This window comes from Grammomys surdaster, unplaced genomic scaffold (genome assembly GCF_004785775.1).
Source record: "Grammomys surdaster isolate TR1022 unplaced genomic scaffold, NIH_TR_1.0 125974, whole genome shotgun sequence".
Classification (NCBI taxonomy): domain Eukaryota; kingdom Metazoa; phylum Chordata; class Mammalia; order Rodentia; family Muridae; genus Grammomys; species Grammomys surdaster.
In genome coordinates, this window is record NW_021620791.1 from 1,484,427 (window position 1) to 1,509,713 (window position 25,287).

Consider the following 25,287-nt stretch of genomic DNA (forward strand, 5'->3'; position numbering starts at 1 on the left):
CCCCCCCCCCCCCAAAAAAAAAAGCATCCTGGGAGCAGCCTCTTCAAAAACTCAGGTTCTTACCACAGGAAATCACAGACAATCAGGGTCACCTTTCCCGTTGCTCCTTTATGGTCCACTCAGTAATTTAACAGTAAAATCTAAACACATACTCTGAATTCTAGAACCTTGGGAATTCAATCCCACGCTGGGCATGATGGCTCCCTCACGCCTGTGATCCCAGCACCCAGGAGGCAGAAACAGGAGGGTCAGAAGTTCAAGGTCATCCTCAGCTGCAGAATGGGCCCAAGGGTAGTCTTGGCTACTTAAGACTATCTCAAAAAAAAGAAGGCTCAGCGGGTAATAACCCCTGCTGCCAAAGATGGAGACCTGAGGACCTAAGATGGAGACCTGAGGGCCTCAGTTTGATCCCTGAACCCACATGCTAGAAACAGAGAACCAACTCCAGCAAGCTGTCTTCTGGTCCCCACACACACCCCAGCACTTGCACAAAGTAGATAACCTGTGTCTGGCTGACAGTTCCAGACAGCTGAGGGGAGAAGGAAATACACCTGGGATGGAGAGACACATTTACACAGGAGCAAACACTGGTTTGCATGTTAAGTTCTTTAGAACCGAAGTTTCCCGAGTTTCTACAACAGGCACATCTAAGTCAAGTCATTTTAAAGGAATTTCAAAACTATACGGGTTAGGACCTTCACCGCACAGACAAACCAGACAGACTAAGGAAGCCTGATGCTGACGGCACAGTCATTCTGCCATGGGAACGTTCTGCAATGCTATTGGCATTTCAGAAAGGAGGAGACACAGTACCTCCCCTGGGGAAATGGGTTCCCTGCGCTGGGTTAATTGCTCACTTTCCAATACTCCCCTGGTACTCTGTGATTCAGCTATTACCTTGCCGCACATACTATTTCTGCACAGGCATTCTTTATTTACACATCTCGGTCTCCCTACTCAAACGGTGTGCCCTCTGGGGACAAGGGGGAAACATATTGGTTCTTGTGGTCCCATGACAGACCTGCACCAGAAGGATCTGGAGTGTCAATCTATGAATATTTAATTAAGTGCCCACAGTCAGTTTTGATGGACCACTGGAGGTAACTAGGAATGAGGCTCAGCTTTGCCCTAAACACCCAAAGTTCCCAATATCAGTGAGAGCAGCTTCATAGCTATGCATGCAATGAGGGAGCCCAGAAGGACCAAGCAAGGAACCAGTAGAGACTAGCTGCATGGGAATGAGAGGAAGGTGAACCTACATGTATCCCCTTTCTCCTGGCGCCTCTCACATCTCATGAAAAACCCTGAGATTCTCTGAAACCATGAAATCTTTTCAAAAGATTACACCTTCTGGTCACTGCTTTCATAAACACATTTTAAATATCAATTAGGCTCTGGACACCGTGTCTTGTGGGGTACAATCAGGACTATATCGGTCTCTTGTTCATGGGGTCTGCAGCGGAGGACTAGGGACAGAGAGATGGTTACAGCCCACGGGATGCTGTGCCTATCATAAAAGGATTCCTTGTTTGATGAGAACCCAGGACAGTAGCTATGTAATTGTCTCCAGGACTTCCCATTCCAGCAGGTACCATGGAGGAGCATAAGGCAACTTGCTGGAGGTCACAGCAGGCCCAACGGTGCAGCTCGAGGCCCTATACTGAGTGAGCATAGAGTTACACCCACAGCCAGCTGCCTCATGAAGGAACGGTGGCTCCTTTCCTTTCTTGTCTAGTCTTCACACACACTTCACTATCTGGGGAACTAGTTACAACTTCTAACATGCGCAACCTCACGGAGTTAAAAATATATGAAAACTATGAGTCAGCCAGGCTCTGATAACTAGAGCCGTATCTTCTCGGGAAACCGCCCAGGGGGAGAGCCCACGTGCTGGATCCAGTTAGTGCTGGAAGGCAGCCTTCCATCTGCTCACCACGTGTGTTGGTGGCCATGTCAGCCACTTTCTGAAAGGCGTCCAAGAAGGCAGCTGCTGCTACTACTGTTGTCCTGAAATGCAAACAGATAACAAAAGCGTGAGGAATGTCTCACTGGCAAATTCATTGCAGCTCTTGGGCTAAAACCTCAGCTACACAGTGAACAGAACCCTCCAGAGAAGTGATCTAGCAATAGATAAGTGTTTTCTCCCTCGCACTCAACCCCAAACATGGCCTGACTGTGGAAACTACCAAGCAAAACTTTTAGCAAAGAAATAGAAGGGAGGTGTTTGTATCCCAAAGAAGAAGAAAGTATTGTTAAAGTGTAGATGGCACAAGTGACATGAGCGTTAGAATAGGAAAGTAATTTATGTACACGTGAACTGGCAGGAAACCAAATCTTGGTGAGCAGAAAGATCAACATTTTGCTGCCCTTCCCCCACCCCCCAAAAAAAGGAAAACCCAGAACACAAGTTGAAAGACATTTTAGAGATTACTGGTTCATACCAGAGTGACTGATGCCCCACCACTGTGACTCATGGCCCACCTTGACCCACTGCCACACAGGGTGCGAGCTAGGTACAGCTTTACTTCCTAAATCTCCAACTCTACAAGACTGGACTACTGGGTTTTGGTTTTGTTTGTTTTGTTCAGCCCCAGGATGCTCTCTCAACTGCATCTTCTGAAGTCCTAAAAGCAACAATGGGAAGAACTACGGCTCAGTCCATGCCTTAGGAATCTTCCTTCATTCTTACCCATTCCCGAAAGCACAACCAGCTGGACACACTGGGCACTCTGTGGCCTACAACATCATGACCCGAGGAATGACCAGCATCCCACCCAGGCTGCTCTGTGACAAACCAACAAAAGTCCCCTATCACGCAAGGGCTTCAAACCAAACTCAAGACTGATGCAGTCTTCAAGTGTTTATTACAGGACTCTAGTTTCTACTGAGCCTTTCTCCTACGAAGGCAAAGTCACTACAAGAAGAATAAAGGCTAGAGAACTGAGTTCAGAATATAGAAAAGGAAATGGTCTGTCTTAAACACAGCAATAGTGCCTACGGAACAAGAGAGTTCTAGGAGGTTCTGACCATGGTCCTTTCAGCCAAATTTCTAAATCAGGTCTGAGAATCTCTAACAGATCAAGAATATATCTGCTCAATTTTAAACAGTAGTTCCTACACACATACACACACACACATTTGAAGCGTATTTTTAAAGTGTTGACATCAAATGCAAACATTGAAAAAGTTATCTTTATCTAACATCCTGAGACTTATAAATAGCTCAATCTGACTTACGATTAATATCTGACAAGCTGGCCTGATTTATTTATTCTCATTCAACTCAATGCCAATCAACCCCATTTTATGGGCCAGCTGCAGACAAACCTTGTCCATTACAGTCACTGGAGTCGACTTCTGCAAATTGACGCTGGCCAATTTTGAGGAATTAAGAGCTTTTAATGACTCTCACACACTGCCGTTTCTGACAGCACAAAGGACATCTTGGCCCTTTCTTTGAGCACACGGCAAAAAGGGAATCACCAAGAGCTCACGGGGTGATTCAGCTTAAACACTCCAAGACAGACAGATGTGCTACTTCTGCAGCGGTAGCTGCAGCCTTTCTCCAGGACACAAAATTAAACTCTCAGTTTGATAAACTGATAAAGAAATGCCCCCTGATCTCAGAAGACATAGATGGGGAGCTCTGGGGGGAGACAGGTGCTGAGATGGGGGGCTGCGGGGGGTGGGGGGAAGACAGGTGCTGAGATGGGGGGCTGCAAAAGAAGACAGGTGCTGAGATGGGGGGCTGCGGGGGGGGGGGGGGGGGGAGACAGGTGCTGAGAAGTCTACCTTGACTCTTACATTCTATGTTTGATGACAGGCAGTGAGCTCCATACTTCAGGCTCCACTATTCTCGCCAGCTAAAGAGAAGGAGAACAACCTTTCTCCAGGCCCACACTGAAAGCCCATCATCAAACAATCAGAGGCTAGACAAGAAAGGGAAGGGGAAATGTAAACGCTTTAGTTCAGGGGGAGACCAGAAGGACGCTAACCTATGTGAGATAAGCCCCGTGGATGAGAAAAGGCCAGGAGAGCAGGGCAGCCCCATGACAGAAGGCTGATGAAGCCTTCAGGAGAAGACCCAGACATGACCCAATGAGCTCAGAAATCGAGGAGACAGTCAAAGACCCAATAACTAGAGAAGGTACATATTCTGGGTCCAAGGTCCACTTGGGGGTCATATAAAAGGCTGCAAATACCCACTACACACACACAACTGAAGCTGATGGAAACCCATGCGCAAAAGAGTCCAGTTCTTCTACGCTTCAGGGGAGCCATGTGCCTCTAGGCGACAGCTCTAAGCAGCAGCCTCTGATAAGCCCTGGCATAGGCTCAGAAATGACAAGTTACCCTCCTTTATCTGTCTACCACCCAGGTGGCTCTTTTTCTCAGGACACCCCTACTTCCTGCTCCACTGCTCTGCCCTCTCACCCCCCTCTCATCCGTCTCAAACCAGTCACTCCCCAAATCTCACCATCGAGGATATCCAAATACTCATTTTCAAGTGTCCCATGCTTTCTGGGGTATCCACCAACCATAGCCGTAGCTCTTCCCACACTGACTTCAAAGAGGATGAAACCTGTGGGCATCTCGTCTATCACAGCAAATGATAATGAAGAGGCACACTAGGTCATATGGGGTTCCTAGAGAAAATCGGCGGCAGATCGTGTTTGAGCCGCTTCTTGAGGTGTATGACCTTCAGACTGTAAAATGTACTTCTAAGTGTCTAAGTGTCTATCTCTAAAGCGCCTAGTAAACGTCGAATTGTGCAACCCAGCCTAGCGCTGCTGAGACTCGCTTCATGTAAATGGAACCGTGTACCAGTCTACACTGAGATTTTAAACTCTGTATGCGGGAGGAGAACACAAGTGAATGAGAACAAATTTGGACTCTGGAACTGGACCACTCCTGTTTACATCTCTGTTTCTGTCACTAGTGGCTTCTTTATGAACAGGCTGTCACCTGTGCCTCAGCTTCCAGATCAGGAAAACTAACGCCTGCTCTTTTAAGCTTGTGGGAGTGAGATTTCTGACGAGTTCACATAAGCCTGGCATACAGTGGGCACCATGTAAACATTACCCATTGCTACTCTATGTAATCAACTCTGAAAATTCCTATGGCAGGAGGCAGAGCCGACTTGAGTTTGAGTTCACACAAGACTGGGGCGAGGGGTGCAACAGGAGACTATGAATTGATACAGCTCTATACTGTGCCTGCTATGCACTTCTCTGTCTGTGACACTTCTAAATTCAAGCCAGACGTGTGTGCCGATCCACCTCCCTGTCTTGCCTAAGGATGTCACCTTTTCCTGTAGAATACGTGTTTCTACTTACCGCAGCTGGGACTGCAGCTTTCCAGCTTTGTTTATGAAGTCTTCCCAAACTGGATAGCTCCCCTAGGATAGAACAAAGCCAGCAATCAGTCACAGTGTGATGAGCCAAACACCCAATTTCAACCATGCAAGGAACAATCTGCAGATGTGATCTTCCTTTGTAGGGTTCTTTAATATATACACCATCGACAGGCAATGGCTCTGGAATGGTTTCAGATGTGCCCTGTCACCACAGCCTTGCAAATAACCATGGACACCAACAGGAACTAGCTTCACAAAGTCTAACATCTACACCTTGGAGTCAGCATTATATTGGCGGGTCCAAATTTTAAAAATATAGAATATGCCTTGCTGTGGTGGTGTATGCCTTTTATCCCAGCACTGGGAAACAGAGGCAGGCAGATCTCTGTGAGTTTGAGACCAACCTCAGCCTCATCTACAGAGCGAGTTTCAAAACAGCCAGGGCTAAACAGAGAAATCCTGTCTTGAAAAAAATAAATAAATAAATAAATAAACCCCAGAACATACAAGGCTCTCTCCTGGGTCACCTGTGTACACAATATGGCTCTGTCTATTCTCTTTGTCACACACAGCACAAGGAGAGAGCCAGATGACTGAAACCCTTCCTTAGGACAGGTGGCTGTCGAGAAGTACTATCAGCCTATCAGAATCCCAAGGCTCGAAAATAACCTAAATATAGCCACCCAGCTGATGTTTAACCCGGCATCTGTGTACACTATGGCAACAGGTGGTTTGCCAGCACACTTTAGCAAAGGAGGCATCCCAAGCCGTCTGTCCGTAGTGTTCACACGGCTCTGGTTCTAACCTTCCAGAAGCCCTCAGAAAGAACACTGATAACCTTTCCTCTGTACTGAACCCTCAAGTCCCCACCGCATAGTCCCTCCTATCCTAGAGCACAGCGGGTCTCCTCCTCCTGAGTACAGCACTAAGACACAAATAAGTAGTTTCTGTCCTGAGCAGGGCGAGCCAGCGTGCCGCCTGCCACCTCCCTCCCAATACACATTACATATTTATTGAGACAATGCAGCATCCACCAAGATGTGACTCTAAACAAACCCAGTAGAGGTAAAACATGGGTGGGGATATGCCATTTGTCACTGAACCATTCACGTGTGTGGAAGGGGGTGGGGGGGGTCATAGTTCCAGAAGAGGATAAAAACGGTAGGCATCTTGACAAGGTAAAAATAGTATTATGACACCTTTTGTTTTTGTTGCTAAGAGGAGAATGGGGGTTGGGAGGGATTAAATTACCCATTGTAGCTTTCGTCACAGATGCCAAGCCCAAACCGGCTAAAAGTGCAGTCGAGCGAGTCCATGCCATCACCTCGTCATGGCCGCCATGGACCATTCTCTCCTAAGCTCGCTGCTGTCTCTCCGCCTCGGTACTGCCAGCACCCTGGGTGTGTGGATCTCTGCTGTGGTGCTGGCTTGTACCTCACAGGGCGGCAAGCAGCATCTCTGGCCTCTGTTACTGTGATGCCAGAAGCCTCCAAGTCCTTGTTCTGACCAACGAAATTATCTCTAGAGACTGTCAGGTACCCTGTGGGGGCAAAAATCAGCCCTGGTTAAGAACCAGTGTCTTAAGACACACCTGAGAACCTAGTTCTCGGGTAACGAAGTAGTCTGGCTGCTGGTTCCCAGTTACGTCTTCAGTCACTTCCTCCAATACTTAAAAGGAACAGGTTTTTATTCTGAAGCTTATACGCATAAGAGTTAACACCTTGTTTAAAATACCTGTGTATATATTTCTCTAGCCATCAGTTCTGTCTGCAGTGTGCATAGGGGTTACATGGAAAGCTGTCTTCTTATTAAAATGGGTTGCTTCTGGGAGCTAAGATTTGGACCAATATATTGCCTTTTTTTCCTTTGTACTTTCCTCTATGGAATGTTGTTTTGTTTTGTTTTTATAAGGGTCATGTATCACTTTAATGAAAACAATAAAGTCATTGCATTAAAAAAAAATTTAAGACCAAATTAGAGGTTCTGGCAACAGTCACACCATGAATTTCCGACCAGGCCTAGCCTCTCAGTCTGGTTTGCATATGCTGCTAGCTCCCGGCCAGCTGCTCTGCAATGGTGCATCTGGGACCTGCTTGGTCTCTTCTCTGCCATTTGCTCCCTCGAAAAGCTAAGCTGTACCAGGACTCTGGGTAGAGGTCCTTTGGCAGCTACATCTGAGTCAACATCTAGACATAGTTCTTGACACATGGCCCTTATCCTGGGTTTAAGCCCTGGGGGTGTCCTCGACCCAACCACACAACTCAGTATGATACACAAGCTAGTCACGGTAGTCCACAACTATAATCCCAGCACTTGGAGTGAAAGGCCAGCTTTGCTTACTTAGCAACTTCAAGGCTAGACTGAACTACAAAAGATGATGTCTCAAAAAACAAACAAACAAACAAACAAACAAAAACAAACAAACAAAAAAAGGCCAAGGGGACTGGAAAGACAGGAAGCAAGCAGGAAGACCTGAGTTGGACCCCTCAGAATGCTCATAAAAATTCAGGGCATGGTGGTATGTGCTTGGAATACCAGTACTGAAGAGATAGAAACTGACAGATCCCTGGGGCTAGTTGGCCAACCATCTAGCCTAACCAGTGAATGCCCAACCAATGAGAGACCCTATCTGCAACAAAGACAGCATTCTTGAGGATAATTTAAGATGTCCCCTGGCCCACCTACACCTACACACAAACGCGCGCGCGCACACACACACACACACAGGTATACACACACACTCAAGTAAGCAAGAGAAGGAAAGGAGAGAGGGGGAGGGAAGGAAGGAGGGGAAGAGAAAGAGAATAACAGATGATAGATAGATAGGCCGGCCGACCAAACTACCTTGAGGGTGTTCTGGCCTCCACTGCGGCCTCATCAGGACACCATAAAGATCTTGCTGATCTCTCTGTCTTCACTATTTCTCTATCAAACCTGTAGAGGAATACTCTGCCCTGGAACTAGAGTTCGGGGTAACTCGGAGACCTCTGTCAGGCTGCTAGGGATCTGTCCAGACAAATGTATCTTTCAGGAGCACTGAAGATGGAGACTCATTACTGTCTGTCTAGTTCTTTCTCATCCACAAGACCTGACAAGAAGCTCCTGGGGAAAACTAAGGCCATATAGACATGTGCCGGCCATTTAGACATGTGTCAGCCTTCTTCTGGCTGGAGGTACCACAGTCATCTATGGTATAAAGCAAGATGTGAGAATAGGCCTTTCCCACCCAAGTGTCAGTTGTATCAGGCCAGATGTGGTTGTCTATGCCTATAATTCATTTATTTGGAAAACAGTTAAGGAGTACTGGGCCAACCTTGGCCACACTGACTTCGAGGTCACCCTGGGCTACAATACTCTGTGACAACATGCTGGCTAACCAGAGGCATGGGCCCATCACCTAAGTTCTAGGCAGAGCCAGGCCAGTCATTCACTAGGGGAAATCACTGGACCCTTGGGGGCCCATTTCCCTATAATGATAATAATTAAAACAACTCAGTCACATCACTGCCTTTGGTTAAGATCAGGTATAGGACAATTCCACCACCCTGAGGAGTAGCACCACTTATTAACACTGAAAGACGGTGGGAGAGGAATAGAGAACCCTGGATTGAACCTTACTACTTCCATTTGCTATGTGACATTAGAGTCATTGGATGTTCAAGTGGAGACACTGTTAACTCACAGGGGACTACATGAGGCCATAGCAATGCCAAGGAGATGTCTGCACTCCTGGCTAACACAGGCACCAACCCAAGTGTCAATCAACTGAGGATGGGTCACAGATAACGCACATCTGCACCGTGGACGATCGTTCATGCCGTCACCGAGACAGCTCAGATGAAGCTACAGAGTATAGCATTAGAGGAAACAAGCTAGACACAGAAAGACAAACCCCACATGCTCTTACTGGTGTGGAACCTAAAACATCTGGTCCAGTGGTGGGAGGAGCGGGGATGTGGGTGGGGTTGGCCAAGGATGTTTAATTCTAATTAGACAGGAGGGAACTAGAGCTAGAAGCAGTTACGGGACTGCCAGGAGCCATGGGGAGTGGCTGCACTGGCGGAAAATAGGGATTTATGGCTAAGAGGGAGTTCTCTCTTGGGTGATGAAAGTGCTCAAAAACTGTGCGGTCAGGGTTGTGCAACTCTATGAACATACTACAAACCAAAGGCCTATCCGCTTTCAATGGGCACATTATAAGATTTGTGTGTGGTACCTCAGAAAAGCTGTACAAATAAATAAATAAATAAGGTCACACCCAAAGGGACTCAACGCAGTAACTGGCACACAGAGACGTGTTTGAGGAGATGGATACTGGCATTCACAGACTCTGAGAGAGCTCCCTCAGGATGCTCGCCGGAAGCCGCACTGTACATCAGCTAGTTCTGCAAGCTGGGATTCCTCATCCCTGGTACCTCAACCAGCCAAGGTACGAGGCAAAAGGTGGCTCTCGCTACATTAACCTTATTTGGGAAGAACAGACCAAGGCTGCTCCAGTGTCTACAGTGTCAGCAGGTTTGTCTGCTTATCCTAAACAGACAATGAGGTACTTGCCCAAACCGAGATCAGTGTGCCTGGGAACTGCAATAGCTCAAACCACTGACAAAACTCACCTGGGGTGGGAATACAGCTCAGTGGTAGAGAGTACACCGAGCATGCGTGAGGCCCTAGGTTCAATTCCCAGGGCTGGGAGGGGAGGGGAGGGGGGTGAATCTACACCTACCCGAAACCTCACGTCTATTGTTCCCAAATTAGAAAAGGAAAGAAGGAGGGGGAAAGAGTGTCCCCTTTCTCATCAAGGGATATAGCACACAGCCTCCCACCCACAAACGCCCACCCAGCCAGGAGAAGGCTTCCAGAAGCAGCTCTCTCCCGTCTCCTGAGCTAATGCTATCCGAGGATCTATCAGTGTCAAACCCACCCATTTTAGGCAATCTGTAATTTAATAGAGTCTTCAAGAAAAAGATTCTAAGAACATAAAACAGAAACTTGATTATTAGAAGATGAAAAAAAAGCGTAAATGTTATTCAAACTTAAAAAACAAGGTGATAGAAACGTTTAAAAAAACGTTTCTTTGGTGGTGGTGGGGGGGACAGTTTCTACCCACCTAAAAGGAGTCTTACTACAAAAGCCAAAGGCTTGGAGGATGTGTGCAGGGAAGAAGTGCCTGTAGAGAGATTGAAAGGCAATTGTTTAAAGCTCCAGGGGTGTTTACTACTGGGAGACTTGACAAAGGTGGTAGGCAGGCTTCAGAAGACCCTGGATGCACTCAGAACCTCTGCATAGCGATGCCAACCCAGGTCTCCACTCAGTCTGCACCAAGCAGCCGCAGGAAGATGATCCTGGGTTTCAAGTGTTTTTGCAGGTGTCCTGTGCACAGTGGAAAAAACCCTTGAGGAATGTCTCCCAGAGCTGTGGGAAGGACACACCCACGCCCACTCACTGTGACACTCTTCAGAGAACACATGTAGGTTTCAGAACTTTTCAGACACACCACAACCAAAGAAAACAAGGCTCCACCCAGCACCCAAAGTCACAAGCAAAATCAGACCCTCCTCCCCAGGAGCCCCTTGAGGCCTTGCGGAAATGGGGAAGGAGCTTTTAGAAGCCCTGAACACTGAATTCAGATTACACCAGAGTTAGAGAAGGAAGCACCCTACTTAAGAAAAGAAGAAAAAAACCATTTATTCATCAAAACACACCGGATAGGAGAGTCTTTCCTGATCACATGACTTCATGCAGGTACCTACCTCATGGGGTTCCCATCATGCTCCACAAACACTACCCAATGGCTGTCCTCTCTTCAGAACTCCAGAGTGGAGGAGAGTGGAGCTCAATAATCTTACAAACTTCACTCACTGCCCAACACAAATGCTACTTCTTCCAGAACATTCTGTCATACTTCCTCATCACCCACCCTGCTGAATTAGCTGTGCCCATTCCCTCGGCTTAGTACATCATGTGATTCATCTCTGAGCCATGTGGCAGGGTCTCTCTCTCTTCTAAACCTCAAGGCAAGGACTTTGCGGACACAGCTGGCAGGGGACAAAGAACCCAGGGGATACTGAGGTGCTACAATTTTGCTGAATAGGAACAAAACCGGCCAGGGTGGACAAGGTCGCTGAGGCCAGCCTTCAAGAGCAAAGTCCGGAGCTAAACCGCAAACAGGACAGCAGAGGGAGCCAGGGTGACCCTCTTTCAGATGACAGGTGACATCAACTCCAAACTGGCCAGGTGATATGCAAACCTGGCTCATGGGTCACAGACCTGGGGAAAGATGAGAGAATAAAATTCTACTCTTTTTTCTCTAGGGAGAAGCTTTCCTAAATCTCCTCTCTTTAGAAAATTTGGTAGCTAACCAACCCATAAACTGCCTTCTCCACATCCAACCTTCGAGTCAAGAGTCCCTCCCTCTCTTCTCACCTCCCTTCTCTGCCTCCACTTGTCCCAAGTCAGGAGCCATGCAGTCAGTCAACCAGTGCGGGAGCAGGACACAGAAGTCACTCTGATTTGGTGTGGCCTCCCTTGATTCTGTTCCCTACTAAACAAGGGATGGCTTCCCACCCGCGGAGGACAAAATGTAACTCCTCAGCCTCCTAAAGCTGGTTACCAGTGCTCGATAAATAATGTACCAACTGCTTCTCCATACTGGCCCCACTGTGACAGTCAAGATCATGGGACAGCTGAGGGAATTCGATAGCACCTCTCCACTCAAGGGACACAGGAGGGCAGGGACTGTGGTTAGAAAACCCACAACATAAGAGGAGCCAGGGGAACCAGAGAGGACTCTCACGAGGAGAGTTCTATGGTGAAGAAAATTAGGATTAGCAGGGTCAGGCTGTAGGGAACTGAGTTCCAGCTCAAAGACCTTTGTCCTGCCCAGAAGGAGCCAGAGAGAGGCTGGCTCACTAGCAGTCACAGCTAAGACAATGCAAGGCAGGTAGGACCTGATAGGTCCTGGATTCTTTTGAAGGAGATCACCAGTGACAGCCACATCAGCCATCAGCACTTTCTAAACAGTTGCTAGGCACCAGGCAGGTATCTGTAGCCGCACTTCTCAACCATTAACTGATGTACCCAACCCTGGAGATTTGGGAAAAATGCAGACTTTGCTTTCCTTGCTCTGAAGGGGGACCTGGGAGATGGTATGTATCCTGAGCCCTGAGCGCTGCTGACAGCGCAGAACACTCCCTGAGGAGTCCATCCTCACTGCATTCTCATTAAATATCCGCAGCAAGGCCCGTGCTGCTACTGCTTTATATATGAGGAAACTGAGGCACAGAAACACAGAGAAAGGTAAAAACTATCTGGTGCCGTATCCGACTACAGAGATGACAATTTCCGGGGAGTCCAAGTAGCCAGAGGGAAAGACAGTATCAGAGTGACTCAGCCAGTCATTAGGTCCCACTTCAGATGTGTGTCCTACAGGAGGCAAGGAAGAACAGAGGCACAACTCTGGCACCACATGGACACCTGAACAGAATGCTGAGGCCCAGGGAGAACTGTGTATCACCCTAGAAACGGTCAGGACTGCCATGGAAAAACCACCACAAAACAAAGAAAACCCCTTTGTACAGAGAAAAGCCTGAGCCACACAGGAACACTGTCGGTTGTCGTCGCTTGGACGAATGTGAGTGATCTGATCCCATCCTTGATTTTCCACAGGCACTGGGATGGGTCATTCAGAGCTTCATGTCTCCTTCCCAAGTCCTCCTGGGTGAGCTTAGCCTCCGGGGAGACAAAAAAGCAAAGAAGCGAGGAGAGAGATCTGGGCCTTCTGACCCAGGTCGAGCATCTCTGGGTTCAGGAATGCATTCAGCTTCCAGAAGTGGGTGTGCATAATTAGCGCCAGGGCTCAGGAATGCCTGCCAGAGCCTCTGTCTCCCAAACTAAACGTCCTCACCCTAGCTTGCAAGATGCAGTCTCCTAAGAGCCTCAGATGAAAGGCACTGGTTGAACCCATTCATCATAAATACCAGTCCTGGCTTTTATTTTCTGATTGGGACTTGCCTCATCCACTAATTATCCCTGTCCATCAGGGATGACAGCCTGGGGATAATCAATGGTTGCTTCCTTCCCCCGCCCAACCTCATACACTAGCCCAAGTACACCAGCAATGAATCTGCCTGTGAAAGAGAAGGCACGCCCACAAAAGGCGGGCCCCATCCAGCTGGCCCCTCCCTCACAGAATGCTCCCTCTCAAGCTCACCCACTCTAATTAAATCAAGGGCACCCACATTGCTGGGTCAGATGCTCAGGGTGTTTTCTAACATATGGGTGTGTCTCCACTTAACAATTAAAATAACTAAGCAAATACATCAACTGCATCTTCAAATCTGCTTTGGTTTTTTATTTCTTTTCTTCCCACCTATCAATCGATCGATCGATCCGTCTGTCTGTCTGTCTATCTATCTATAATCTATCTATCATGAACTATCCAAGAGGGTTAACACTAGGGACTGAGGGTTATTTAAATTTAAATTACAAGGAACTAAAACATAATGATTAGTCCCTCCGGTCCCACTTGCCAGACTTCAGTGTCAACAGTACTGGCAGATCTAGAAGGGCTCTCACTGTGGAAACTTCCAATGGACAGCCCTGGCCAGACCAGGGTATCCCTACTGTGCTTCACAACTGCAAAGAGCATTCGGGATCTGATTTATTTTGTTTGTCTGTTTTCCTTTTAAGACAGGCTTTCTCTATGTTGTCCAGGTTGGCCTGGAACTTGTTTTCATGACTAGGCTGGGGAACCTGTGATGCTCACAGGTTGATCCCTTGCGTGCTGGGATGACAGTACCAGCACTGTGGGTCCTTTCTACCTTTTGTAGCATATGTGTTTCCATACTCCAGATTTCTCTGCAAACAGAACTCCTCTTCCTCTACTTTCTATTCTCCAAAGTTTGCACGCAAGCGCACACACACACACACACACACACATACACACACACACACACCCCCCTAGATTTTCATCACCCTGATTTTGTTTTCAATTATTACTTGAGACAGTCCTTCCCACCAGAGGAAAGGTAGTGGTTGCCTGTGCACTTTACAATGCCTGAGAACGTTTCGAAGGGGTCAGTTAGCCACCTAGGAGTCCAGAAGGACCCATGAGCAGCATTAGAACAGCACGTTCTGTGGACAGCACCAAAGGGAGCACGAAGGGCTTCTTAGCAACCCCAGGGATGTATGTGCCTGGAAGCAGACCTAAGGAGTGCAAGGAGAGAGGGTCTGCCCCGACTCCCGCTTGACTGTATTAACTGCCGCTAGGTTTGCTGGCTCTGGAGACAAGGAAATTAAATTAGCTCATCAGGTCACCTGGCTGGCTCTCCACATCAGGAAACAGGAGAGCTCATTCTTTTAGCACCTAAAGCAGGTTTTTACAGTTCTTACACCTATGAAATGTCTCTGCAGTTAAGTCTCCCCAGGAGACCTGCCCCATGGAACCCTCGTGGGCAGACGTCAAAGCTGTTGCTCTGTCAATCAGGTCCTGTCTGTCAATATCCCCCAAGATGGCCAGCAAAGCACACTATAACCCGAGAGCCCCCATAAAGTTTGAAGTCTGGACCCCCAACTTCACACAAATGCCTCTCCACTTCGTTCCTCCACAGACCCGATCCGACTTGCCTCCACCAACTCGAAAATGACTTTGACCTTTGAGATTCTGCATCCCCCACTAGCTACCATTTCTGTTTGCCCAACCCTCCAGAAGGCAAGCACATGTTCACAAACTCATCAAACCCACCCCGGGACCTACCCTTGGGCACACTGTGCTGAATCAGTTTCCATTTGAGGCAAAGACCACACCTCATTCATCACCCAACTCCTACCTCACGCTGCCAGGAAAGATGCCCTGGAGGACCACAAAAGGTGCTACGCTTATTTTTACAATATGTCCCTGCATGCATGCGTGCGTTTCCACTGGCTATCATTCATACGGGGCAGAGGGCCCTGACAGACAAACACTCAAGAGTGTGAGCTTGACAAGAGAGTCAGCTGGCCCAACTTCAGATCTGTTCACTGAGTGACCTTAGAGGCCAGTGACTTCATCACCTGGTGCCACTCTGTCTCCATCTGTAAACGATGCTAATGGCCAGTTCCTTCCCCCAGAGGATGATTATGAAGCTACTGTGCTTGAAGGGCTGAAGAGCACACAGAGCTCACCTCTGCTTTAGTGAGTCAGCACACAATGGCAGCCTTCTGAAACAGCACATTAAATGAGTATCTACTATGTGCAGGCACTGAGTGAGGGGCCAGCCGTGCAGAGATAACAGGGTCCACTGATGCCAAAGCTACAAAAGGAAGCACTGGAGGGCAGTTACTGGGAGTTTCCCAAACGTCTCACCTGACTCTTAAAGAGGAAGCAGACGTTTTCCTGGCAAAGAGGGAAAGAAAGCAGGAAGGAAAGCATTTTCCTAAAGTCATAGTTAGCATGACTCAAAATGTCCGCTCGAAATATATTCCAGATATATCCATGGTGGAGTGAAACTATTTCTCTCTCTCTCTCTCTCTCTCTCTCTCTCTCTCACACACACACACACACACACACACACACACACACACACACAAGACAGAGAACCTCTTGCTTCATGAACTATACAGAGGAAGCCTCTGGCCGCTCAGGTTGACCTGAGTTCCCCTTCCAGAAACCCTTACTGCAATCCCTGCAAAACCTAGAGAGAATCAGTAAGGGTTTGTTAAAAGGGCAAATTCCTGAGCCCCACCCCAGATCAACAAAGAATTTAAGGGTGGGCCTAGGAATCTGCAAGTGAAGACACTCTTGCTTTCTGAGAACTACCCAGACAACAGCAAGACTGGAGGACCACAGCCCGAGATAAGACGGTATGTCCTACCCCTAAGCCTTAGAAACTGGAAACTCAGCAAGCTCTTGGCATTAATGTCCAAGGCCAGCCTCTTTCAAAATAATCTGGAAGATGAGCGCTCAGACACAGGAATGTAAGCAGAGACATGCTTTGCAAGACAGTCAGCACCGGGTTCCAGAAGCTTTGAGAAGTACATTCCTTCAGGCCACAGATAAATCCTTCACAGAAAAACAGAAACCTGCGAAAAACCCACGAACTTACTGCAGCATTGCTTCTAACAGCGAAAACCCAGCCTAGCTTGAACACGGGTTAGAGGCAAGCTCCCCACCGCAGAGCCTTTGCACAGACTGGACCACTCTTCCACAGAGCATAAGTTGTTACTCAGTGTCCCCTTCCTGGAGACTCTCCTCTCCCTCATCACTCTTGAAGGCATACAGGTCTGACTGTGGCACTGCACAGATTCCTTTTAGCATATAGGCAGATGGGGATAGACAGATAGTTTCAGTGGTTAAAAGCACCTCCTCGCTGCCCTTACAGAAGGCTGAGGTTCAATTCCCAGCACCCACACGGGCTCACCACTGTCTGTAACTCCAGGCCCACGGGGTCCAATGCCCTCTTCTGGCCTCCCAGGGCACCAAGCTTGTAAAACACCCATACACAAAAAATAAATAATAATGAAAAATAAACAAAGAGGGTTTTTTTTGGGGGGGGGTTGTTTTTTAAGAATTGATGCCACTTATTGATCGCTTATCTGTCACTCACTCCATTAGACAGTAGGTTCCAGAAAGGCAAGAATTTGTCACTTTTGTTTGCTGCTGCTCTATATCCTCGGCACTTCAAGCCGGACCTTGCACACAGTAGGTCCTCAAATGTGTCCCCAGTAGAATTTACTATAGATATACAAAGTCACAGAAACTTGCATAGCTTATATAAGTCCTTGCATGGGAAAGGGAAGACTGGATGAAAAAGAGGTTTCATAGCCCTTTAATTGTCTGGACTCTTGTGAGCCTGAGTAAGTACATAACCCACTTTGCAATTGGTGCTTTTGGATAACTTCACTTAATTGAAGTTTCTAGGTTTTCTTCCATTAATTTTATATAACTTGTGTAATCTTTCAGAAGTAATCCCTCATGAAATGTTCTCAAAACATTTGCTTTTTTTAAAAAAAAAAGAAAGAACGAAAACCTGCCTCCTCAGTGACTTAATTAGGGTGTCCCTAATTAAGGCCAGCACCATCAAACAGGCCAAGTTCCTGGGGAACCAGGTTCCAAGGGACTGCACGTCTCCAGGCTGCAGAATGAAGACCTCAGTCCTCCCAGCAATGGCTGGGACTTAGGGGTTGGCCCTGAGCTACTCCTGGCTAGGCTCCTCAGTACCTGCTTCCTATTGGGGTGTCTGATGCAATTATTCAGGTCCCAGATCACATCCTGCTGTGGCGTTGGCTTTGAAGGTTCAGTAAACAGTCACTTCAAAACAAAGAATAACCATTAAACCCAACTCAAAGACTTCCTTAATGGCAGCATGCTCAGCTGCAAAGAGCCAGGCTTCAGAATGCAGTCGTGGTCTCCCTGGAAACTAATCCACCCCACTGCCAGCTCCTAAATGCAAGGATCTGCCGGCTCCTGGTTGGCACTTAGTCTCCTGGTCTGGAGTGGGGTCCCCAAGTAGAGCCTGCATCCTGAGGCAGCCACACTGGACTCCATCACTCTCCACTTACATTTTTCACTGATAAGCTAGAGGCACCAACAGATGGGTCTACTAACTGTTAAAAAATTTCAGGCCAACTACTGGATTCTGTCCCTTGAGGCCCCTCAAAGCTTCCTGCAGGTATAGAGTGCTATGCATGTATGCATGTGGGTACATACATCCATTAACATGAACAGGCCAGAGGTGGATCTGGAGTGTCCAGCTCTCTCTGCCTCCAATCGTGCCAGGGTTACAGGAGAATGCAGACGTGCTCAGCGTTTTCTGGATTTGAACTCTGATCCTCATGTTTGCACTGCAAGCACTCTCAGCTCAACCCACCACTCCATCCCACAAGGCTTCATGAAGCAGCCCAGAGGCAAATCTAGATTCTGCATGTGATACATCCAGAATCCTGATGGCATACTTGAAACCATCAGATGGATGAAATGCATCCACCGCAGACCACGAGGGGGAAAATGTGACATGTCACACTGTGGGGGACAACAGAGAGTGGCTTACAGAGCACAGTCCTAGAGCAGATGTCACAGGATGTCACACAGCCTGGGCTTGACCCCTCACCTGCTACACAAATGGCTGAACCTCTCTCTGCTGCCCTGCTCCCCATCTGTAGAACGAACAGGAATGAAGATAGTCTCTTCCTAGCTGGGTTAAAGTGTCAAACACTTAATGCCGGTAGTTCCCACCATAGAAACGTTTATTATACAAGTAAAATGTGACCGAATTGTCAGCTGGGTGTCACCCAGACCAAAGATCTTCTAGGATTCTGTCCTACCAGCCCAAGTGGAAATTAGAGGCACTCCTCAACATCCCCACAAATTCTTGTGTGGACTCCTGGCAGTATGTTTGCAGTAAAGATTGATGTCTTGCCTGTGACTCTTATAAAGATCAAGACAAGGCCTGTGACAGGCTTGTTCACAGTTCCAACTCTCTCACCATGCCCTGCGTCCCCCAAGCATATAATCAGACTGCAGAATACACAGACTGCATTCTTCAACGTTATCTGTATGTTGAATGTTGAAACACAAATACGGATTGTAGTATCAAACTTGTACTTTTCCGAAACACGAGTGTCACCACCAGCAAGGAACTCTAATTTTAAAAAAGTGTGTGTGTGTGTGTGTGTGTGTGTGTGTACATACCAGAAACCAGGATTGATTCCAAATGTCAGGAGTTTTAATGTAGATTTGTATAGCTTTCCCTGAATCCGAAAGGCTCAAGTCTAGCATGTCCAAAAATCTGGCATTTGAGGAGAGTCCTCTTATAGATGCTAAATAAAGCTTCAGATTTTGGACTTGCAGGCTGCAGATGCTTGAGACTGACTGAGGTAGCTTGGACAGACAGGAAGAACGTTAATTTGGCATGTGTTTCACGCCAAACCATTTGGCGTGAAACATCTACCTTCTCTTTTAATCCTTGAGATAAATATTGTCCCCTCACCTCCCATTATTTAGATTTAAAAAAAAAAAAAAATCAAGGCTCAGGAAAGCAAGGTTTCCAGAATAAAGAGCCCCAAAAAGTGGCAGAACCAGGCTTCAAAGAAAAAAAAACAACACATTTTTTTTTTGTTGGTTTTTGGTTTTGTTTTTTGGGGGGACAGGGTTTCTCTGTGTGTAGCTACTTTTCCTGGAACTCAACTCTGTAAACCAGGCTGGCCTCGAACTCACAAAGACCCACCTGCCTCTGCATCCTGAGGGCTGGGATTAAAGGTGTGTACCACTACCACCCAGAAAATTCACTTTTTGAAATTAGTAACTATCCAGTAGACTATGAAGAAGTATGACCTCACAGAATGGCTCTCAGGAGGAAGGACCCAAGAAGAGGACCCTTCCCTGTGGTACCTGGGAGGATGAACATGATCTCAACAGGCAGAGATGATGGGGTGGGAAACTGAGGAGCCTTGAGTCTAAGGAAGTCAGAGACCATGTGGCCCGTGAACACACACGGGCCAGTCGGCTGGGGCCCAGGGCCAAGCTCAGACTGAAGAGCAGCTTTTCAGACAGCAGGAAGACGCTCACATCAAGACCAGCCATTGATGGGAGGACTCAATACTGGAGACAGAGCCGGAACCCACTTAGAGACGACAAGTGATGACCACCCAGAAAACCAAGAGGTACAAAAGATAGCTCAGCAACCCAACTCTTCCCTCCCTTCCCTGTCCTCAGTATCTCTGAATGCCTTTTTTTCTCCCAGTCCACCCTCTTATGAACAGTTGGTGAGGTCTGCATATAGAGAAATGGAATCCCGGTAGACCGTGCTAGGCCAGAGGGCTCTGATGTACTCAGGGTGACTTTACAAAAACCAAAAACTTGGCCGAGCAGTGGTGGCGCACGTCTTTAATCCCAGAACTTGGGAGGCAGACAGGCGGATTTCTGAGTTTGAGGCCAGCCTGGTCTACAGAGTGAGCTCCAGGACAGCCAGGGCTATACAGAGAAACCCTGTCTCGAAAAACCAAAAGCAAAAAAACAAAAAACAAAAACCCAAAACGTTTTAACTTCTCCACTTCTAGAAGCTCCGCTACAGGCTCTAACACGGCTCCAAAAAGGGTGAGACAGTGCTTGCCTGAAGCAGCAAAGAAATAATTACTACCTAGATCTTAAGTCCCTTCCCAATCTACAGGCTACAGTAACTAATTTCTGGACGCATGTATGAAAGGGAAGAGGGGACTCTTTCACAGGTAAATAAATCTGCATTTCAGAGACTGCTCAAGGAACCTAAAAGGCAGGCATTAGTATTACACCCATCTTACAAAAAACAAAACCGGGATTCCTAGAGACTGAGAAACTTAGCCTCGGGGTTTCCTTTAGCTGCCTGTGTTCCTGGTCAGTAGACCTCCAGAATGTGGACAAGCGTCATATCCTGATGGGAGAGGTAGAAGGTGAACGGCAGGAAGCCACACTGTAAGGCGGGACAGCACTTAGTGTGTCTAAGATCTCTGCCTGTCAGTGAAGTAGCCCCTAGCCACCCATGGCTATTTAAATGCAAACAACTAAAAGAATACATTTGTTACTCTTATGTACTTTTATTGGTGGCGTTCGTTTTTGTATTTTAAGACAGTCTCATAATCAGGCAGACCACAAAGTCTCTATGGAGTTGAGAACGACTCAGAACTTCTAATCTTCCAGCCTCTACCTCCCAAATACCAGGAGTGCAGTATAGCACCACTATGCTTAGCAAAAGGTACATCAGAGTAAAAATTCAATACCTCGGCCACACTAACATATCCAACAATTTCCAAACAAAGAACAGCACATTAGACAGGCATATTACAGATTGGGGAAAAAAAAACTGCAAAGATTTCTCAATAAGCTTCTATTGAGTTTTACTGGAATTACTTAGTATTTTGCTGTATTTTTATTTTAATTTTTAATAGTGGTGAGATACACATAGCAAAACATACTGTTTGGCTATCTTGAAGACCAAATTAGGTGATACTGAGATTGTTCACATCCTTGTGCAAGCATCTTATTGGGTTCTTCTTTTGCTTGGGTGAGATCAAGAACGCGGCATGACAGGGTTGGATCTGTGAGGGGAGGCCGGATGGCTCAGTGATGCTCAACCCTGGTGACCTAGTACTTTCAAAATCCTAACAAATAAGGTGCTGCCAAAAGCGTGAACTCGGGGACTCTGGGAGCAGACCCAGGCTTCATGTCTCCCACGGCACTCAGTGGGTCTTTTCTGTAACCATGCTGGGCCACCCAAAGGGCACACATTCCCAGACCTCCTACTCTGGTCAGACCCACTACCCTGGCCCCTGCAGAGTCCTGTCAGGTGGCAGGTGGCAGCAAGAGAGTCCCAAACAATATCTATTGTCCGTCTCTACCCTTCCAGGAGCTACTGGCACTAAGCAAGCCAGTGTTTCTGTTCCTGTCCATTCTTTGAGGCAAAGAATCAAATAAAAAGACACATAGCTTAAAAGGCACTCAACTATTTTTCCCCCACTTAAGACAGGAAAAGAAGCCTCTTATAGACTAAGACCAAGGCCAAGAATTAATACAGGAAGGTGGTTTTCTGGGGAGGCCAAGGGAAAGGACTCTACCAACTCAGCCCAAACCGGAGGGTTACCAGGACGTAATTAAACACAGAAAGCTCTTTTACAGGCGTGTTCCGGGGCTGGACACAGAAGGAGTCTGAGGTAAGGAGTTCACTCTGAGGAGTCATGTGAACTTTGGGTGAACCTGCCTAATCCATATGATTATGAGAGTACAGCCCTGCCTCAGACACCTTGACTCCATTCTCAAGCCGTCAGTGAGGAGATCCCGTGAGCTTTGTACCTGGACCAGGAGAAGCGCTGAGGGGAGCCTCCTCGTGCTCCCACAGAACCAGGAAGAAAGGAGGAACACTGCGAATTTTTCTATTAATGTAATTGATAAATGGGAAAAGAGGGAAGCCATCTCTCTTCATACTCCTTAAATTAAATATTTTTTTCCAGAGGCAACAGCTGCATTAGAGACTTCCACCCACAGCATCTCCATTCAAGCCCACACCTCAAGATCAGGGGCCCTAGTCCCTTCTATGACCCTCCCGTCAGCTCAGACAGATGAAGTGCTATCTTCTAGAAATATATCAGCTCTCCCCATACCTTGAGTTCTTAATGAGCTCCACTTTGGGCCAAAGAGGACAAGGTCTGAACAGAAATTCCACCTCACTATGGCCTCAGACAAGTTACTGCATCTCCCTGCCCAAACCTCCATTTTCTCATCTGCAAAGTGTGTGTGTATGATATAAAATCATGCATGCCTGTCAGTAGAAGCCTGGCACACAGTAGGTCCTTCTCCAAGTCCCTTCCTACACACTGTGTGCCCTAAGCAATGAATAATGAGCACCGACTACGTGCCCGGTGACACGCCAGAGTGTCTTAAACAACCAAATCTCACAATCTCTCAACGGGTAAAAAAACGGCCACTTCTAACCACACTGGGTTGACGTAGAGAATGAGTCACGCCAAGGCCTTGCAGGAGGGCTTAGAGGTGGGGACACAGCCTCAGGATAGACTCTGGATTAGGGCTAGCTGGGGACGAGAGGCCTGTTTTGTCTCTGGAGCACACATACTCACAAGAAACCTGAATTCTGCATCTAATTTAAGGGAGAGCTTCGGCAATCAAATACAATAGGCTTCCTGAATGCCCGGCCAATTAATTTACTGTTTGTCTCTCCATTTGCTATTTAATAAGGCCGTATCGGCAGTACAATCTGTAAATCTGAATTAAACTGCTCAAGGCATCGGCCAGTTCCAGTTAAGGGGCCCCAAATATGTCCTCCTGGTGTTCTGAATGACTCCATCCAAAATCTGTCTTCTGTTTGGCTTCTGTTTGGTCTGGGGAAAGGCAATTTCTTTATTTTTGCAGAGGTGTGGGTTTGGTGGGAAAGTGTCCTGAAGGCGATTCCAAGGAGTAATGGGGAACTTAAAATGAGCTCATTTTTCCATCTCCCAATGGGAACCTCTAAACGGTCTCATCTCACAAGGAACCCTGCCAGTTCTCACCAGTCCTTGCAAAGATGGAAACAGCTTAGATACAGATGATAAAGCATCGAATGGATCAATAGTTTCAACCTTTTCACCCGCCGAGCATTTTAGCAACCTCAAGTGAGCTGCCCAAACTGACTGTATCATTTTGGCTTTCTTCTTTTTTCCTTTACAGCCCAAGCTGGGCTAGAAGATGTCAGAGGGCAAGCAGGCAGTCAGCCGCTGGGAAGACAGGATCTATGTAAGATATACTGCGCCTGTATTCAGTGTTCCCTGTGTATGTGCAGTGCAAGTGACAGCTAGAGAGGCTGGGTCTGACTTCCTGACATCACAGCAGTTTGGTGGTCCAAGACAGCTGAAAATAAAATACCACAGAGATGGACATATATTATTCTAGAAAGGTGCGTGCTGAACCAGACCAGAGGTGAGCTCAGTCTATCTTCCACGCAAACTATGAACCCTCTATCTGGGCCTTTATGAATTATGGAATTCCAAAGCATAAAGGTTCAGGACATTGAGCAACAAGTTCTAAACAACTTTATTTGACAGAATATAAAAGGGCTTTCCCCACGGAATAGCTAAGTTAAGCCCCCAAAGTAACATATTTCCAAAGGAAGACAAGATTCACACCCTGAACTCCCAAAAGACTGATCTCCCTTAGAAGAGAAGGAGGAGCCCTCTTTGGGCAGCTCCTACTGCCAACTGTATGACATCTTCACTTTGTCTTCTTCTCCCACAGGCCCAAAATGAGGAAGCTGTAAAACCCTGGCCAAACACAACCATTTGCCAAGAGAAAAGCCAACATGGGGCCCATCTGTCCATTACAGGGCCCTGCTTGTTCTGCCTTTGTGTAGCTGTCAGCCTCTCCGCACAACAGCCCACTTCCCTCCCAGTACCTGGTCGCCTGGCTGGCTTTTCATTATCTTACTGCAGAAACCCCTTTTATTTTGAAGCAAGTTGAAAGAGAAGTCCAAGAAGACTGATGGACGCCCTTCCCCTGAGTAAACTGCAGACCTTCCTTCCTTCATTGCCTGCAGCCATATTGTATGGGGGGGGGGGGGAAAGGAGCAAGGGCAGGGCCTAGCGAAAGGCCATCTACATAGGAGGCTCAATAAAGAGCTAGGAAGTGAGTCCTTCTTACTACAGTGAACAGGGCAGCTGTAAAGTCACAGCATGGTGTCAGACCTGATACTTATATTGTCACCTCATGAGAGGTGAGGGGAAATATCTCCGTGTGTCTCTGACCCACAGCAAGATCCCTGTGGAATTCAAGATGTCCCTTTGGCAGCTCTAATTTTAGACAGACCTTCAGACAGAGGATACTGGTGGCCAGCAGAAGTGGGGGCAGTCTGGAGGAACTGAACAAGGCCACTATTCTGCTCAGCACAGGTGCCTGTAACAGAACACCCCTGTCTAAAGCGACACATGGAACAGCTTATTCAGGTGCAACTGGGTACTTTTTAGCTTACCCATATTACATAAACTTGAACCCAGGGCAAAGTTCTAGCCACAGCAGGTCCAACACAGCCCCCGGCATCCTGGTGCTTGAGCAACAAGGATGAGGAAATATTTGATTTTGTGTCTTTTTTTTAAATAAAAGTTAATTATTAAAAGAAGACTGCTGTCTCCAGGGCGAGATACTCTTTAAGTCTGGCTAGCAAAGTCTCTGGAACACAAAAAGCACAGAAACATAGTCAAATTCTGGTCTAATGATTCAAAACAAACAACACTAATCTGTTTACCTTACTAAGAGCCAGTTCAGTCCAGAACTTGGATAGAAATAAAAAAAGATTCTAATTGTCAACAGTCACCTCCGGAGCTCTGAGGGTGATTTACGTGGATCTCAGGGAAGACAGCCAGTAAGTGATTTTGCACACCGTCATTCATTAGTGACCACCACCACAGCAGGGTGGAAGGAAGGGGAAAAACAGAGCTTTCTT

General features: G+C 47.2%; 1 protein-coding gene across 5 annotated transcripts in view; it reads right to left on the reverse strand.

Annotated features, from left to right (window-relative positions):
* Nucleotides 1-25,287, reverse strand: part of Mtss1 (MTSS I-BAR domain containing 1) — a 140,779-nt gene that overhangs the window by 112,061 nt on the left and 3,431 nt on the right. For all 5 annotated transcript variants that reach the window (XM_028753892.1, XM_028753891.1, XM_028753890.1 and 2 more), the window contains exons 2-3: nucleotides 5,337-5,398; nucleotides 1,934-2,007 (exon numbers count right to left, since the gene is read on the reverse strand). In XM_028753892.1, coding sequence (XP_028609725.1) covers nucleotides 1,934-2,007; nucleotides 5,337-5,398 — 136 coding nt within the window. The remainder of the gene's footprint in view (nucleotides 1-1,933; nucleotides 2,008-5,336; nucleotides 5,399-25,287) is intronic.